Raw genomic sequence first — 18202 nt, forward strand, 5'->3', positions numbered from 1 at the left:
TAGTAGTAGTAGTGATGGTGTTGGTCGTAGTGACTGTAGTAGTAGTACTAGTAGTCGTAGTGGTAGTGGTAGTAGTCGTGGTAATAGTAGTGGTAGTGGTAGTAGTAGTCGTGGTAAAAGTATATGAGCAATTTTGATAATCTCGGTAATTTACTTTATAAGTAGAGGTCCACGAAGTTATTGATCACCCACCGTCCAAATTCGTTTCTCTTATTTCAAAATTTCCCCCCTCCCGAGGACGCCATTTTTAATTGTGCTGTCGTTGGAAGCGAACCCATACAGTATGGAAACACATGGCCCTCGGTAACATCTCTCGGATTCCCCGGCTTAAAATAGTCTACGGGCTGCAAGTGCGGGTATGCTGTTAATTTGGGAGGCAGCTGCTTGCGCTCGACATGTTTAGTCTGTAGATGTTTCGGTTGGCAGATCCTGCGTGAGCACATCAGGGATATATCTTGTGCATCGAGTCCAGGTGTGATGGATTGGCCTCTGTTGTGCCTACCTTTGGTCGGTAGGTACCACCTGTTGCAGCACGGCTTTATTTGAATCCTTCACTTAAATATAAAGTTTGAAATGAACTTTGTTGCTACTTTACTGATAATGTTTAAACATTATTGTTTTATATTGTCGTTTTTGTGTGGAATGTTATTTATTGTATGCCTTGCATAACTGTTTCACAAACTTGTAACAACAGGATTTTGTTTCACAGCCAAAGCTGTCGCAATTCTTCTCCTCTCCTTCCCCACAGCCTTTTGTCTCACTCTGGTGATCCCAAACACCTCAACACAGCAGAACTTTTATCTACCGACCGGCACTCTCTTCCAGCACTTTCTCAAGCGAGAGTACTTTGCGGAGTTTTTTCCAACCCATGGAGGTACAAAATGGGAGGACATTGTGAACGACGACAAAAATACATAAAATGTCGTAGCCCCCGTGGTTTTAGTAATTTTGCTGTACTGAGAGGGCTGGCCCATATTTTTAAGATTTATGTGTACCAGTACACCCGCTCACTACAGGAGCGGCAAGAAGGGTCATTCCTCTTTGGGGTATGTATATTACAGTCGATCTATGGTCGGATCTCAAGAACATTGGGTGTGTGTTCATTTATCAAGTTTCTTGTGGAGAGATCACCAAGTGGTTTAAGCATTTGAGCAAGCACTCCATTCAAAACCGTTAAGGAACGGCTGGCTTGGCAAGCGCTAGCTAGCTGCATGGCAAATGAGCACAACCCGAGCTTCTCCCTTTCAGTTTCGTATCAAACAGCAGGAGCAAGTTTCAAAAGTTCGCTACGTAAAATGCCACGGTAGCGGCAGAAAGGGCCATGTTATTAACCCAACATTTGTGCGTTATATTGACTACAGTAGATCTTCGCTCAGTTCTGTAAGTAAACCTTACTTCACGGATGTCGGGATTCCTCCAAATTTCTTCATTTAGTGTTATAAAGAGCATTAGCGACTGTTTAAAAAGCTAAGCATACGTGTTTGTGGTTTATAATATTTTTTACTTCCTGTGGAGGCCGTTGATCCCACTGAAACGCCATTATAACTACTAGCAAAAGAACCCGCCCGATGGGCGGGGCTTCAATTGGGAAATCCAAATGAAAAGGTAAAAATACAGAAATTGAAGGCTTTTTTATTTTAAACGATTCATATAAACATCCGTTGAATCATATCACACGCAAATCATCAAAATCTAAACTACATGGCTAAACAGTACATGGACGATCACGTACCACGTACGTCTCGCGTCTCACTCGCTCTCATGTTGTCCCGATAATGATCCTTCCGCAGGTTCACCGACGGAAACCTTGTTACGACTTTTACTTCCTCTAGACAGTCAAGTTCGCTCATCTTTTCGGTGCACCGGCACGAGCCGAGAACGGCCCCTGCAGGGGCTGATTCGAGGATCTCACCAAACTGTCCGATCGGTAGTAGCGATGGGCGGTGTGTACAAAGGGCAGGGACTTAATCAACGCGAGCTGATGACTCGCGCTTACTGGGAATTCCTCGTTCGTGGGACACTGTCTCACGCCCCAGTCCCCATCACGGATGGGGCTCAGCGGTTTACCCGAGCCTGACGGCGAAGGGCAAGGTACACGCTGGCCCATCCAGTGTAGCGCGCATGCGGCCCTCCAGACATCGAAGGGCATTAAACGTTCATTAAACATTAAACGTTCATTAAAGGATTACGAAACGAAAAACATTACGAAATTACGTTCACACTTCACATCAAACACTACTGTGAATACATACATCGTCACAACATCGTCACAATGAGAACATCGTCACAATGAACGATATGCGAATGCGAATGTTATGCGGGAGTCCAAACCTGAGAATGCTGGAGACTAAAGCTGAAATTGGGAAAACTAAATAGCCTATTTTACTCCTGGAGATCCCAGGATTACCCACCCAAAATATATTTGCGATCGGTTCAGCAGTTTTTACGGTACCTTCGAACAGACAGATGGACATTTGGTGAATTATAGTAAGATAAGCTATTCATACACGTTATCACTGCAGGAAGAATGCCTTGGCGAAGTGGGACATTATTAGTATTAATATTGTTTTGTAATAACATTAACAATATGCGATTATCATTAATTTTGTTATTAAAAGCGTCTTTGGAAAAACGCCACAATAAATCTTCTTCTTTGGACAAACGCCACGATAAAGCTAATTTAACATTGATATACACCTCAACACCCAACGCCATTGACGGCAATGGCGGGAAAAACCCCGCTCGGGTGAGAAAACCCCCTTGGGGAGTGGAGCAAATTAATGCGCTACAACCTTCATTATGTAACCCTTCATCATCCTGTCAAGTTTGGTTGAGCTTGGATAAGTAACGATGGAATGTATTGGTGTCAAAAATTCATCAGACGGATGGACAGACAGACACGAAATGGCGTATTTTAGTATGATGCGCAAATGACTTGAGTTGTCATGTGAAATGGAATATTGCGTTTGATTGGGTTATTCAGTCATGAATATTAATGATGTTGTAGCGGCTGCCGCTGAGTTTTCACAATCGCCTTGCACCTATCAAGGACGCGGAGCGATCACCATGCCGGGCTCGTCCAGGACGCCCAGGCTCGCCCTCAACTTGCCAGGCCGCAGCCAGGACGCTGGGCCACGCCCCCTGGCGCCGGGCCTGGGCAAACCCCCTGGCGGAATAGATATATATTGCTGACTGATAAACGGTTTTTCAGAGTGCCTGAGTGTTTGATTTCATTAAAGCAACTCAGATGAATTCTAGCTTTTTGTCGCGTCCATTCTTCCGATCGACGTGGGAGCCCCGGCTCCTTCATTGGTGACCTATCGACATGGACACGGCAGTCGCCCTTAAACTGCCTACCTTCTGGGAGGCTCACGCGGCGGTTTGGTTCGCACAGGCGGAGTCCCTGTTCGCCCTGCGAGGCATCACGGCCGACGACACCCGCTTCCACCATGTGGTAGCTGCGCTCGGGTCGGTTACCGCGGCCCGCGCCCTGAGCCTCCTCGAAAGCCCGCCAGCCGCTGACAAATACGGCGCGATTAAGAAGCTGCTCCTCGATGCTTTCGCCCTCCCATCGGCGGAACGCGCACGGCGCCTGCTCGATCTGCCTGAGCTCGGCGACACGCGCCCTTCCGAGCGCATGGACTACATGCTTTCACTGCTCGGCGAGCTCTCTCCGGCATTCCTGTTCCGGGAGCTGTTCTTCCGTCAGCTGCCTAACCCGGTACGCCTCGCCCTGGCAAGCACGACGATCACAGATCCCCGGGCCCTTGCCAGAGAAGCCGACAAGATCTCCGCCGCAGGACAGCGCATCGTAGCGGCGACATGGGACCCACCGCCGTCCGACGCAACACCCAGGGCGCCCGAGCACCCGGCACGGTCGACGGCCGAACTGCCGACGCCAATGGCGGCCGCTCTACCGAGCCGACCACCTCCGGCACGACGACCGAGGCCTCCACCTGACCAAGCGTGGTGTTACTATCATGCCAGGTTCGGACAGAAGGCCCGGACATGCCGACCCCCGTGCACCTTCGGCAGGCCGGGAAACGGCCGGGCCGGCGTTCATTACCAGCCATGAGCGCCGGCCACACGGGCAACTTACTGTTCATCACGGATAAAGCGTCCGGACGGCGCTTCCTGTGCGACACCGGCGCCCAACTGAGCGTCATACCCGCCTCTGACCAGGACAGGCAATCCGCGGTTTGCGGCCCCTCCTTAGTTGCGGCCAACGGATCGACTATCCGCACCTTCGGCCCGCGCAACGTCACCCTCTGCTTCGGCGGCCAACGCTTTGCTTGGACGTTTGTAACCGCCAACGTGCCCGTGGCTCTGCTAGGCGCCGACTTCCTCTGCGCACACGGACTGCTGGTGGACGTCCAACGGCGTCGTTTAATCAACGCTGTAACCTTCAGCTCCCTGGTATGCACATTGAGCAGCTCCGCGCCGACCGAGCTGGCATGCGCCGTCCCGGCGGCGAACGAGTTTGCTCGCCTGCTCACGGAGTTCCCGGCCCTCACGCGGCCGACGTTTTCGGCCGTCGCAGTACGGCATGGGATCGAGCACCACATACCAACCACGGGCCCGCCGGTCTACGCCAGGGCCCGCCGCCTCGACCCAGCCAAGCTCGCCGTAGCGAAGGCCGAATTCGACGCGTTGGAGCACCTCGGCATCGTGCGGCGCTCCGATAGCGCGTGGGCCTCGCCACTGCACATCGTGCCAAAGCCGGGGGGTGGATGGCGCCCGTGTGGCGACTACCGCCGTCTCAATGACGCTACCACCCCCGACAGGTACCCGATCCCGCATATCCAAGACTTCTCCGCCCGTCTGGCGGGACGGGTCATTTTTTCGAAAATTGACCTCATACGGGGATATCACCAGGTACCTGTCAGGGCGGCCGACGTCCCTAAAACGGCAGTCATCACGCCGTTCGGCTTATTCGAATTCTTGCGGATGCCGTTTGGTCTCAAGAACGCGGCTCAGGCGTTCCAGCGCTTGATGGACGGCGTGCTGCGTGACCTGCCGTTCCTTTTCGTTTACCTGGACGACATCCTCGTCGCCAGCACGTCCCGGGCCGAGCACCTCCTCCACCTCCGGACGCTGTTCGAGCGCCTCAGCGAGCACGGCCTCATCGTCAACCCGGCCAAATGCCACTTCGGCACGACGGCCGTTGATTTTTTGGGCCATCACATCACCAAGAACGGGGCCGTGCCGCTGCCAACCAAGGTCGAGGCCATCACCACGTTCCCGCGTCCCCGCACCATAAAGGCCCTGCAGGAATTCCTGGGAATGGTGAATTTTTATCACCGCTTCGTGCCCCGCGCTGCTCAGCTCATGCGGCCCCTCTACGAAGCCCTCCGGGGCATGCCGGCCAAGCACGACATCACCTGGTCCGCAGCAATGGATGCGGCCTTCCAAGGCTCAAAGCGGGCCCTCGCCGACGCAACACTGCTCGCTCACCCGGTGCTCAACGCTCCCATCGCCCTCATCACGGATGCCTCCGACTACGCGGTGGGCGCCGTACATGAGCAATGGGTGAACGGGGTTTGGCAGCCACTCGCTTTTTTCAGCCGGCAGCTCCGGCCGAACGAGCTCAAATACAGCACGTTTGACCGGGAGCTCCTCGGTCTACACCTGGCCGTCCGCCATTTCCGCCACCTCCTGGAGGGCCGACCTTTCACGGCGTTCGTCGACCACAAGCCGTTGGTTTACGCCATGGCCAAGGTCACGGAGCCATGGTCGGCCCGCCAACAGCGCCACCTCTCCGCCGTGTCGGAGTTTACCACGGACATCCGGCACGTCGCCGGCAAAAACAACGCCGTGGCCGACTGTCTTTCCCGGGCCAGCGCGAACGCGGTCCACCTGGGCGTGGATTTTGCGCTTATGGCGGCGGACCAAACCACCGACACCACGGTGCAAGCCCTCCGGGCGGCGGACACGGGCCTCCGCCTGGCCGACATCCCCTGCGCGGACACTGTCCTGCTCTGCGACGTCTCCCAAGGCCAGCCTCGCCCCATCGTGCCCGTCGCCTGGCAACGCCGCATCTTCGCCTCCCTCCACGGCCTTTCCCACCCGGGCCGGAAAGCTTCCCAGAAGCTGGTGTCGGCGCGTTTCGTCTGGCACGGCCTTCGTCGGGACGTCCGCGATTGGACCAGCGCCTGCACGGCCTGCCAACGGGCCAAGGTCCACCGACACACCCAGGCCCCGCTGGCACCTTTCACCGTGCCCGAACGACGTTTCGACCACGTCAACGTGGATCTGGTGGGCCCCCTCCCCCCGTCACGGGGGTTCACACACCTGCTCACCATGGTGGACAGGACCACCAGGTGGCCGGAGGCCGTTCCCCTCGTCTCCACCACCACCGCCGACGTGGCACAGGCTTTCATCGCCACCTGGGTCGCCCGCTTCGGCGCACCGGCGGACATCTCGTCAGACCGCGGTCCACAGTTCACCTCCGAGCTGTGGGGCGCGGTCGCCCGCAACCTGGGGATCAAGCTCCACCGTACTACGGCCTACCACCCCCAAGCAAACGGGTTGTGCGAGCGATTCCACCGCTCCATGAAGGCCGCGCTCATGGCCGGCCTTCAAGACGTCGGGTGGGCCGACCGGCTGCCGTGGGTCCTTTTGGGCCTTCGCACGGCCCCCAAGGAGGACCTCCAGGCATCCACCGCCGAGCTTGTCTATGGCCAGGTGCTACGCGTCCCGGGCGAATTTGTGCCCGACGCTACCAGTCCCTGGTCCGCAGCTCACCAGCGCTCGGACCTCCAGGAGGCCGCCTGACGGTTTGCCCCCGTGCCAACATCCCACCACGGTGACCCCCAGTCCTACGTCCCCCCAGCACTCCGCACAGCGGAGTATGTTTTTGTGCGTCACGACGCACATCGGTGGCCACTCCAGCCGCCGTACGACGGGCCCTTCCGGGTGCTGCGACGGGACGACAAGTCGTTCGTCATCGACATCGGCGGCAGGTCGGACCGGATTGCTGTGGACCGCCTCAAGCCGGCGCACGTGGACGTCGACCACCCACCACGGGTGGCCCTTCCGCCGCGGCGAGGCCGTCCCCCGTCCACGGTGCCCCCCACTCGACCGCCCACCACCTCACCGGACCCCCTCCCATGACCCGCCAGGGGTCGCTTCGGCCGGGTCATCAGGACCCCCCTCAAATTGACCCTGCCGGTGCAAGTCGATTCTGGGGGGACGTGTGTAGCGGCTGCCGCTGAGTTTTCACAATCGCCTTGCACCTATCAAGGACGCGGAGCGATCACCATGCCGGGCTCGTCCAGGACGCCCAGGCTCGCCCTCAACTTGCCAGGCCGCAGCCAGGACGCTGGGCCTCGCCCCCTGGCGCCGGGCCTGGGCAAACCCCCTGGCGGAATAGATATATATTGCTGACTGATAAACGGTTTTTCAGAGTGCCTGAGTGTTTGATTTCATTAAAGCAACTCAGATGAATTCTAGCTTTTTGTCGCGTCCATTCTTCCGATCGACGTGGGAGCCCCGGCTCCTTCAATGTGGATCAAGTAGTTATATTGTGAAAGATAGTTGGTCACGTGACATACATGGTGTTTTCGATTGGGAATGCAAATTTTGCATAGAAGGGGTTCAATGTTCATATATTTTGGGGGAAACACTGAATTACACGAACAGTATATAACATTTAATACTATTAATTTATGTATAAAATAAATTCTATAACTGTAGACAACAGAAAAGTATCATTGATTTGAAAATGCTGTCTGATCAGTTTTTGTAAACTGTCCTTAAAATTGTTGGGGTGAAATTGAAAAGAGTAATCAGAATTATTTTTTTTTTTTATGAAAGATGCTTCATGGTATAGGTATGAAAAAAAATAGAATGAAACACGTTTGAACAAGATTGGTAAATGCATGTCCAAGAAATGGTTGAGGATGTGTTCAATATCAGGCTTTTTACAACTAAAATGGCTACCAGTCTACCAGTCGGCCATCTTTGATCAAATCACAAAATAAAGTGAGGTGCATGTGTATGCCATCATGTACTCTGCTTGTGCCAAGTTTGAACAAAATCAGACTATGCATGTCCGAGAAATGGTTGGGGACACTTTTAAGTAACAAAATGGCCGCCAGTCGGCCATCTTGGACCTGATCTCGAAAGAAAATGACGTGCATATGTAAGCCCTCATTCATTATAATCTGTCTGCCAAGTTTGAACGACACCGGTAAATGCGTGTCCAAGAAATGGTTGAGGATGTGTTCAACATCGGGTTTTTTACAACTAAAATGGCCGCAAGTCTGCCATCTTTGATCGCATCGGCGAAACAAAATGATGTGCCTATGTCCACCATCATTTATTGGCTTTCTGCCAAGTTTGAACAAAATCGGTCCATACATGTCAGAGATATGGCTGCGGATGGACGCACAGACGTTCGAGACCCAATCCATTAGGTCCATAGACTAAGTCCAACGAGGGGATAAAAACAACAACAACCATTGCTCCTCTCGATTTGCACGAAAATAAAATGTTTTGTGAGTGGGGTTTATTAGAAAGATAAACAATTCATTGTTTTACCATAAAGTGTCAACGATCAGGTGGGTTTAACACCAAGACGGGTTAGTTGTAGAAGTGTCCATTTATAAAATTAACTACAAAAGTGTTAAACAAATCTAAAGGCTCATAATACAGTACCTACATATCTGCATTCACACCAGAATGTGTTTTTATTTAACTTAAATGCACCAACAATTGGCTTGGTGTTTGAGTGAGTAACGTTTTGTGGCCTTGTCCTCACTGGTGTGGTTTCAATTACCACAGCTGCCCAGAAGTTACACACATACAGAAACACAATGGTGCCCTATTCAGGATTGGTGCTTTGCCAAATAAAGATTTGCAAATTGTCATGATCTACCCAATTCTGTTAAGAGTATGATCTTCTACCACCACCACAACACAATCCATTGTTTCCTTTGAAATATATATTTTATCACAAATTTTGATAAGATAATAGAAAAAAACAAATTACAGTAGATGTATGAATGATATATATTTTTAAGTTTATATTTTTATTATTCGTAATTCATTCTTCCGGAGGGAGTACAGCCACAATATCACAAACAGGAGGGGACAGCACAAGGCAGAACTGGATTGTTGATCGCAAGGGAGCAACAGCTGTGGAGGATTCAGGACTGCAAGGCAGTGGGTAGGGGAGCATGTCACAACTTAACGCTAGTGTTTGTTGGGTACATGCAGAAAAGGAGTGAATCTTCGAGCGTCGGCTGGAAGACGATCAATTGTGTAAGTGCAAAGATTATAACGTCATTGTAGAGTGCAATGAGAGTATGAAGGCAAAGTATGAGTACTAGTCCGTGGGCTGAGTAGGGTTTACATGCACCCCCGCCCCACAACTTAACTTCCCGGGTATGTCCATGTACCCCCCACCCTAGGGGTTAGGAAAAACCATGTTAACAGAAAAAAAACTCATTCCCAAGGTACCTCCCACGCATATTTTGATGTTACCCCCCCTGTGTCAGTGATTTCCGAAAATTAGGGGTAGGCGAAATTCAAATGGCCATAACTTTTTACTTAGTCATCCTATGGTTGCATATGACCCCTCAAAATGTTCGTCCTGGGACACTCTTTACAATGATATGTGTTATATGCAAATAAGGTCACTAATGAGGTCACCAGAGGTCAAACTATGACTTAATTTGGGGGTTGCCCAAAATCCATGACCTTGAAAGTTAAAAATGACCTGAGGTAGGCAAGAAATTGGTAAAGGAATGTTTTATTATGCCTTTTTGATAGTACATATATCAAGACAGTTTATGGAATAAACAGCTTCGAAAAATACCAAGTATTGACTGGTTGGCGGTCGTTTGAATTTAGAGGACGAATTCGAAAAATGACCAAAATTTGTTCTTTCAACCTCCAAAGCATCAATACTTGGTTTTGATGACAAAGATTTGCTAAATGGGTTCAAAGGTGGTATCCTAACATAATATTCCAAAACTGGCTATAATCTGACATTCAAGGTCAGATTATCAAGGTCAAAGGTCAACTGGGTGCATAATTTTCTTTCAAGGAAAGTCGTTTGCCAGTTCGCAATAATCACAAAACCAACCAAAAAAATTATTACAGTTATTTAAGAAATTATGTCACCATTCAGATCCAAGTTACGCCATTCCCCAAGTGAATTCTATGCCCCAAATAAAAGCTAACCTGTAAGATGTGACATTGATTGTGGTTCAACCAACTTCACTTCAGTTGAATGACGGAACTTAATCATCGTCGCTCTCACTTCCGCTCTCTTCACTTGAAGATGACATTTCATCGCCTTGGTCATTGTTATCATCTCCATCCTCCTCCTCATCATCACTGTTCTCACTCTCCAGTTTCTGTTCAAGGATATCCACCAGTTTGGTTGGCAAAATGTCATGATCTGTCCATTTTGGCTGCAGGGTCCCACTTTCGTCTACCCATCCATGTCCATGAATTGGATTCGGCATATCAGGATTTGGGATGTGAGCTCGCCTCCATATGGCAACTTGATAATTCGCACGTTCGGCATGCTGTTGCAGACAGCTTTTGCATGGGGGCAAGGAACCCATGTCGAACGACTTCTTGGGATCCAGGGTGCCTCCAATGGCACACTTAGCCTGTAGTAGAAGGTACCTCAGTTCATTTACAGTTTTGACGTTTGGTTTCCCATACAGTGCACAAGTGAATTCCTCTCGCAGGTTTTCATAGTGTGTTGGGCTGTTCCAGATCAATGGATAGGCTTTCATACACACACCTAAGTCAAAAGTTGTTATCACATAGTTCTGGCCAACCTCCTTGCTTCCCTCTTCCGAGTATCGCAGACACTCCTTCACGGCTCTGTTATCAGTTATAGGGTGGGGAATCACCGGGTAATATTCAACTGTACTCAGGTTGCATGGAGTCTCCCCAGTAAGCGAAATGTACCCACCCCATCCAGGTATACGCTGCTGAACTGTTCCTGCATGCAGCCGGATAAGGAGCCAAAGTAGGTTTTTAACCATTGCGTTCTGATAGGCCTCCTTGCCACCATCTACATCTGAATCGACGACCTCGTAGCCAGGGCTTCGTCTCCAGCCTAGGTAACAATCACCTAACTCGACATCCATTGGTTCCATCAATGTACGTTGTCCCGTCCTCTGGATCGAAGGTATTGGAGGCTTAACCCCGCCTGGGGATTCTCCTGGTGCAGTCACCAGCTCTTGTAACATGATCCCATGAGACCTATGAATGGACCCTGCACCAGAAATGTCATTTTGGAATTCATCATAGTTGTCAAAATCTGAGTGGAACGTAGAAGGACAGGACGGGTTGCGTATGATTGACACAGGTAGTAATGAAGATGTTGTCTGTACAGCTACAGCTATTGCAGTTTCAACTTCTAGCAAGAATGAATAGTTTTCTGAATGTCCAAGTTTGTTCATCAATTTTACGAGTTCTGCGCTGCGGAATAGATGGTGCAGGGTCATTCCAAGCAGAACATGCTTTGGAAGTTTCCACCGACCATGGGTAACAGCCCTGCATACGTCTTGCCCCAATGAATTAGCTAGTCGGTTTACCCTAACAGACTCAACATCTTCATTCCCTGAAAGAAGACACTTCAGAAAGTTCTCTAGAGTTTTTGGCAATATGTCTTGGGTTGGAAGGGACTGAACAGTGGGTGGCCAAGCCATTTGTTCTGTAGCTTCAAATTTGTCAAGGATATCGTTTCGCAAATTTCTAGCCGTTTCTCTGGACCTATCAACAGAACGAAGTGTGTATGTTGCTTTGACAGCAGTGCCTACATCACACTTGAGATTATACACCAGGTAAGATTTGAAACGTCCATCATCACTGATGGGACAGAAACCTAATGTGTCTTTGTACAGGTCACATTTCTCTAATTAGTTTTTCAGATTTTCCCCCCTGTAACTTGGATTTGAATGGGGAGTTTTAGCTAGTTCAGATACATATATGTTTCTCAAGTCGGACAACCTGAGCACATCTTTCTCCTTTACAACCTTTTCATTTATCAGTTCACATATTCTATTGAATGATTGTTCATGTGCTTTCTCAAGTGAAGCTTGTTGCTCAATGTGTCCAGGATTGCTACTTCTCCACTTCTCAGGTCTCTGCATGTACTGACATCGACAACTCCGATGGTACATGGTCTCGCATGCAAAAAGGTCAAAACCGGATATGCGCAGAAGAAGTTTCGAGTCTTGTTTCTTTTCGGCCTCCCGAATAACTGCTTCACCACCTCCGCGTTCAAATTTTGTAGTTGGTTCAGTTGTCCAAACGCCACGTACTTTTATAGCCTTTTTCCCAACCTTGTTACAGAAGACACAGTTTGGTTGAAATAAGACATCATCTTTTTCGGTAGATGATCTTCGTGACTCCCGTCTTTTCCCCCAGTCAAGAGATTCGTTTGGCTGTGGAATTAACCGGTTCAAGTTAGACGTGAAGCGTTGGTAACAGTCCCTGTGATACCCGTGGTAAATGGAGTAGGTTGATGGAATCTGCCTGCAGACATCTTCCATTCGATTCGGGGATTCGAAAGGTTGAAATAACCGTTTTTCACCGATTTGCAAAAGTCTTTTTAACCTGGCATCTGGATCTTTCGAATTCTTGAGAAATATAAAGTCTTGGCACTTGGAGTCTTTCATGTGAATGATACAAACGTTTTCTATCGATTCTCTGGGTGCCTGACCATCTTCAGCTTTACCCTTATTTGCCGAGCCTACATATTCCGAGTCTGCATGGTCTTTCTGGTCTTCAGACTTCCTCTTCCTCACAGGGTGCTCCATGCTGCCTGAAAGAAATAGGTACATTGCAGTTTGCCTTCATGCATTGTTTGGGCCATTTGGGCCATCCTCTAAATTCAAACGACCGCCAACCAGTCAATACTTGGAATTTTTCGAAGCTGTTTTTTTCAGAAACTGTCTTGATATATGTACTATCAAAAAGGCATAATAAAACATTCCTTTACCAATTTCTTGCCTACCTCAGGTCATTTTTAACTTTCAAGGTCATGGATTTTGGGCAACCCCCAAATTAAGTCATAGTTTGACCTCTGGTGACCTCATTAGTGACCTTATTTGCATATAACACATATCATTGTAAAGAGTGTCCCAGGACAAACATTTTGAGGGGTCATATGCAACCATAGGATGACTAGGTAAAAAGTTATGGCCATTTGAATTTCGCCTACCCATAATTTTCGGAAATCACCGACACAGGGGGGGTAACATCAAAATATGCGTGGGAGGTACCTTGGGAATGAGTTTTTTTCTGTTAACATGGTTTTTCCTAACCCCTAGGGTGGGGGGTACATGGACATACCCGGGAAGTTAAGTTGTGGGGGGGGGGGGGGTGCATGTAAATCCTACTCAGCCCACAGACTATACCATAGCAAGCAAGCCAGGTGGCTGGTTGAGGAGCTAGGGTTAGGTGCAAAACCAAGGTGCATGGTGCAAGGTGCACGGTACAAAGCGGATCTTCTTAACTTCCAATCTATTAGCTTAGTTCAAATAATCAGCTAGGTAATGGAATCCATCATCACCGTTGACATAAAGTCCTTCCTTTTCCCCACTGGCCTGATTTTGGACCATCAGTTCAGTTTCAGACCTGTTGACTATACCCTGGACATGCTGCTTCTGCTCTCCCAACAATGCATGGAGGCTGTCAATCTCAGATCAGGACTGTCTCTCTCTGTACATGTCTTTAACATTTGACACAGTCTGGCATTCCACGTTGCTCTCCAAACTCTGTCCATGGCATCAAAGCCACCCCTCTCATGGCTTACTAACTTTCTCCTTTTTGTAGGTAACACGTACCTCTCAACTGGATCCTCTCATCTCCTCTCGCCATCATGGCTAAAGTGATCCAAGGAAGTGTATTGGACCCAACCCTGTTCCTAATCTTCATCAACGATCTTTCTGACTCTTTGGAAAATCATCTTTATCTATCTGCTGATGACTCCACCCTCTGCTGTAGCATCCCTCAGATAGGCAGACAGCAGCCTCTTCCATCTCTGCAGATCTTCCTAAAATCTGAGCTGGTCCAACACTTGGAATATTAAATCATGACAAATCTCGCACTCACACTGACTCCCCAGAAGGACAATCTGGCAAACTCTCCATTGTGCTTCCTTAATCAACCTCCTGAAGAAGTTCAGTCACTCAACATTTGAACCTCACCATCAGCCACAATCTTTATTTGGCAAACTACATAACTAAGTTCACCTCTAAAGCCACCCGCCAACTGGGCATCCTCTGTTGTGCAAGTCTTTCCTTGGCACATCTGAACTTTTATTGATTTACATAGCCAACGTCCACAGTTTGATGGCGTACTGCTCTCCCCTTTTTGGCTGGAACCCCTGCCTCACACTTTGCTCAGCTTGATGGCATGAAACCAAGGCTGTCAAAACCATGGTATCTCCCGTGATGAAGCTGAGTCTTTGGGCCTAATACTTTCACATCGCAGACAGGTCAGTTGTCTCTGTCTTCTACCACCACCTTTCTGGTCTTCTATCATCTACCCTTTCCATGCTCTGTCCCCACACTTCCTCAGGCGTTTGCAGAGTGCACACAATTTGGCAGTAACCCATGTCTGGTGAAACTCATAAAGTGCAGGAAACTCACAAACTGAAACTCACCCTCTATCTGATCCTCTATCTGACCCTCTATCTGACCCTCTATCTGACCCTCTATCTCTCCCTCTATTTCTCCCTCTATCTCTCCCTCTATCTCTCCCTCCATCTCTCCCTCCATTTCTCCCTCTCCATCTCCCTCTCCATCTCTCTCTCCATCTCCCCCTCCATCTCCCTCTCAATCTTCCCCTCAATCTCCCTCTCAATCTCCCTCTCAATCTCTCCCTCCATCTCTCCCTGTGTTTCCCTCCCCCCCCCCCCCCCCTTCTCGCTCTCCTTCTCTGTGGTTCTCTGTACAAAGGGGCAGGTTTAATGCTGCCAAAGCAGTCCCACAACAATGATTACATTGGGTTGTTTGCCTTGGTCTTCCCTGTGGTAGTCAGGGCAGGAATTTGGAATTTTGCCAGGGTGCTGCTGGTAATTCACTTACTCTTTTCAAAGGCACCATGAAGTCCATAATGTTCACCAGCTAATGGTAATAGACTAATAGAAGGGGTGACTAGCTTATCATCCATCCGAGGGATGGTGCACTTTGCACCCTTCCTGTGGATCCACCAGTATATAGTCAGGCCGAGAATCAAACCCATGCTAATTACCCAATGCACGCGAAGTGAAAAGTAGGGTTAAGTAATTGGTTCCTGTCCGGCCATCCGACTGTCCGTCTACAATTGTCAGTTTATGATCGAGGAACAACTTATTGAAATTTAATGTTGTTATATTTCGAACACATATCGGAACATGAATCGGAATACAAAACTGCCGTTTAACTGTACTTTGTCTCTGAAATTGTCCCAATTTTACATGCGCAGAGAGGAGTGAGATAATTTTTAAAATTCTGTCCACTTGCTTGGACATTCCAAACATCGTTTGGAAATCATCATTCCAAACAGGACACTTACCTTTTTTAAGGATGTCATAAGGGACACAAAAAACCGGCATGAATAACTAATGTAATGTTTCAGATATGGTGGTGTAATAGACACTGCATCAACGGTGGTAGATTTCAGAATTAATTTATTTATACGATTTTTACAATCTTTATTTTATTTAAATTACATTATCTACTTGAACACTGGAGAACACAAATCACCTTATTTGCACTTTCAAAACCCTTCCATTTTTTCCGTACTTGGACATGTTAAATAGGGTCGTGGTGTATAAGACTGCTTCAATAACGCTAAATTTCTGGAATTAAAAAAAACTATCTTTAAAATCATTATTTTTATTTATATTGAAGAATATACTTGAACACTGCATGGGGGTAACGTGTTATACGAAAGCTGTGGTTGATTCATCATCAGTTCTTTCATAAACATGGTAAGATCTGACAAAATGTTGAATTGAATGTTATGAATCCCCTCGTGCATGGTGTTGATAACTAGCGCCTGTATTACATATATGAAGAGGGTGACCCTTAAACGAGATATCTTCATTGAGTTGTTGGACATTATGGATATCGGACACAACGTTTTGAAACAACGCCAGTTTGACTGTGTGAAACTACGTGACTTGTGTAGTATTTTGAAGAGAAATTAAAAAAAAAAAACATGAAAAAAAAAAATCTAATTCTTCATATTATGTTCTTGTCCATTACAGATGAACCGGTTACCTTTATTGTAAACCTGATGGACCACCCCGACCTACCTGGTTGGTTACGCTTCACACAAAGGTCAGAGTTTGATGATGGGATTCTCTACGGAATGCCAAACTCAGAACACATCGGAAAGACCACAGTCGAGGCAGGAAGAGCTGCATGATAATTTGACACTAACATCGAGTTAAGTGCTCTCAGAGGGTTGTGGAATTTTAACAATGTAACACGAGTGAAGAAATTCTGAAATATTTCTTTTTTTATTGACGAATTTATTTACGTGTTAATTCACTAATCCTATCATTTCCTTTGCTTGAGCGATTTATAATGAGTGTGGCAACTTTGATTTATTTGAAGGCACCATGATCCAATCACAATAAATGGCTGCAATTTTGATTTTATGATTCTCAAAATGGATTGCTTTTCGTCGTCACATTTTGCTACTTTCAGTAACCAATCGATCGGAATAGCACCTCCCTTTTGTCATTATGCCTGGGCAAGCATTTCTGACATGAAAATGCAACTCGTAAAAGCAACCCCGCAAGCCATTGCTTCAATCTCAATGATTGCTGGTCTGATGGGTTGTTGTTCTCTTGTGTGACCTGTTGTTAAAATTGCTCCACCATAAGGATTTCTGGCAGCAACATCGACAACATGATAACTTGTGGACCATGTTGCCATGTCCAGAAAGGAATAGCCTTGACATCATGCTGAAGTCTTTAAAATCAAACTGCATTCATTCATTTGGCATATTGTTCGATGAACTTTATACTATTCTGCTTCCACACCCATAGGAAACGTGTATCTGCATGATAAATTCCGCACATTTGACATTAAAGAATGTGGCAATAATGCCTCGAACAACATCGTTTTGCTTTCTGAAAACTGAAGTGACTATATTTTGACAACAAGACAAAAACCGAATTTCACAACTTTTCTTCACATACTGTATCAGTGGAAGTGGAATGAAAATAAAGAAGAACATAAAAAACAGTAATGGCTCCCAACTGTGATGAATTGCAACAGATAAACTTCATCCTCCTTGGTTGAGGTGATGTATAGGCTCACTGACACACCCTCGGAATTAAAGTCCTCTTTTGCAATGTAAAAAAACAAGGCAGGAAGTCTTTAAGCCGACCATAGTTCAAATCTCTGTATCCTCTGTGTTCATAATTACAAAAAATATTTCCAATAAGGATCTGATTTTCTGCTGTGTGCACAGGTACTGGCTTGTAACCAACGCACCTACGACATCGTGAATCAAATACTTCTGCTTAATGTGGAGGCTCCGCAAGATCATGGTATGAACTTATTCTCGACTGCAATGATGATTCATTTTGTAAAAGTTGATTTATGATTATATGACATAATATACAGTTGCTGGTATTATTTATGAATTTTTACTCAAGGCATTTATAAGACGCATAGACTAAAAAGTACCCTCATTATCCTGCACTCACGAAGCGAAAAGCAGGGTAAGCGATCGCCTGCGTCTGCATGTGGCATACGTACGTCTGCATTGTCTGCATTTTAAAAATTCATTTTCTCGGCAAACGTTGGTCCTATTGACACGAAATTTTCACCATAGGAGTGACTCCGCCTGTCGAATTTTTTTATTCATAAGTATGACGCCATAGGTCACATGGTACGGACTCCATCTTGGAGAAACTTTGCACCTCTATATCTCCGAAACCGCTCAATGGAAAAATTGAAACATGGCTCATTGTCAAATACTCACAATGGGAATAAGATGTATGTTAATAAAGATGTCATCGGTGCCTTCATTATGACGTCATAGTTCGACAGGGACAATGTTTAGTCTGATCAGTTTGAAATATCTTTAGCCTGATATACCCAACAATTATATTAGAGAATGCAAATTTATGATGTCATCGCTCACGTGGTCTAGCAGCCATATCTCTTATTATAATGGAGCAAACGTATATGGTTATGTATGCTTGTCTGTTTGTTTATAT

At 47.5% G+C, this 18202-nt stretch overlaps 1 protein-coding gene across 1 annotated transcript in view; it reads left to right on the forward strand.

The window, feature by feature from the left end:
* The first annotated feature begins 249 nt into the window (after positions 1 to 249).
* Positions 250 to 18202, forward strand: part of LOC137436934 (epsilon-sarcoglycan) — a 122585-nt gene continuing 104632 nt past the window's right edge. Inside the window, exons 1-4 of the mRNA XM_068131176.2 lie at positions 250 to 511; positions 749 to 874; positions 16232 to 16374; positions 17449 to 17527. Coding sequence (XP_067987277.2) covers positions 478 to 511; positions 749 to 874; positions 16232 to 16374; positions 17449 to 17527 — 382 coding nt within the window. The 5' untranslated portion in view covers positions 250 to 477. The remainder of the gene's footprint in view (positions 512 to 748; positions 875 to 16231; positions 16375 to 17448; positions 17528 to 18202) is intronic.

Source organism: Myxine glutinosa, chromosome 1, assembly GCF_964187855.1.
Source record: "Myxine glutinosa chromosome 1, kmMyxGlut1.1, whole genome shotgun sequence".
NCBI lineage: Eukaryota > Metazoa > Chordata > Myxini > Myxiniformes > Myxinidae > Myxine > Myxine glutinosa.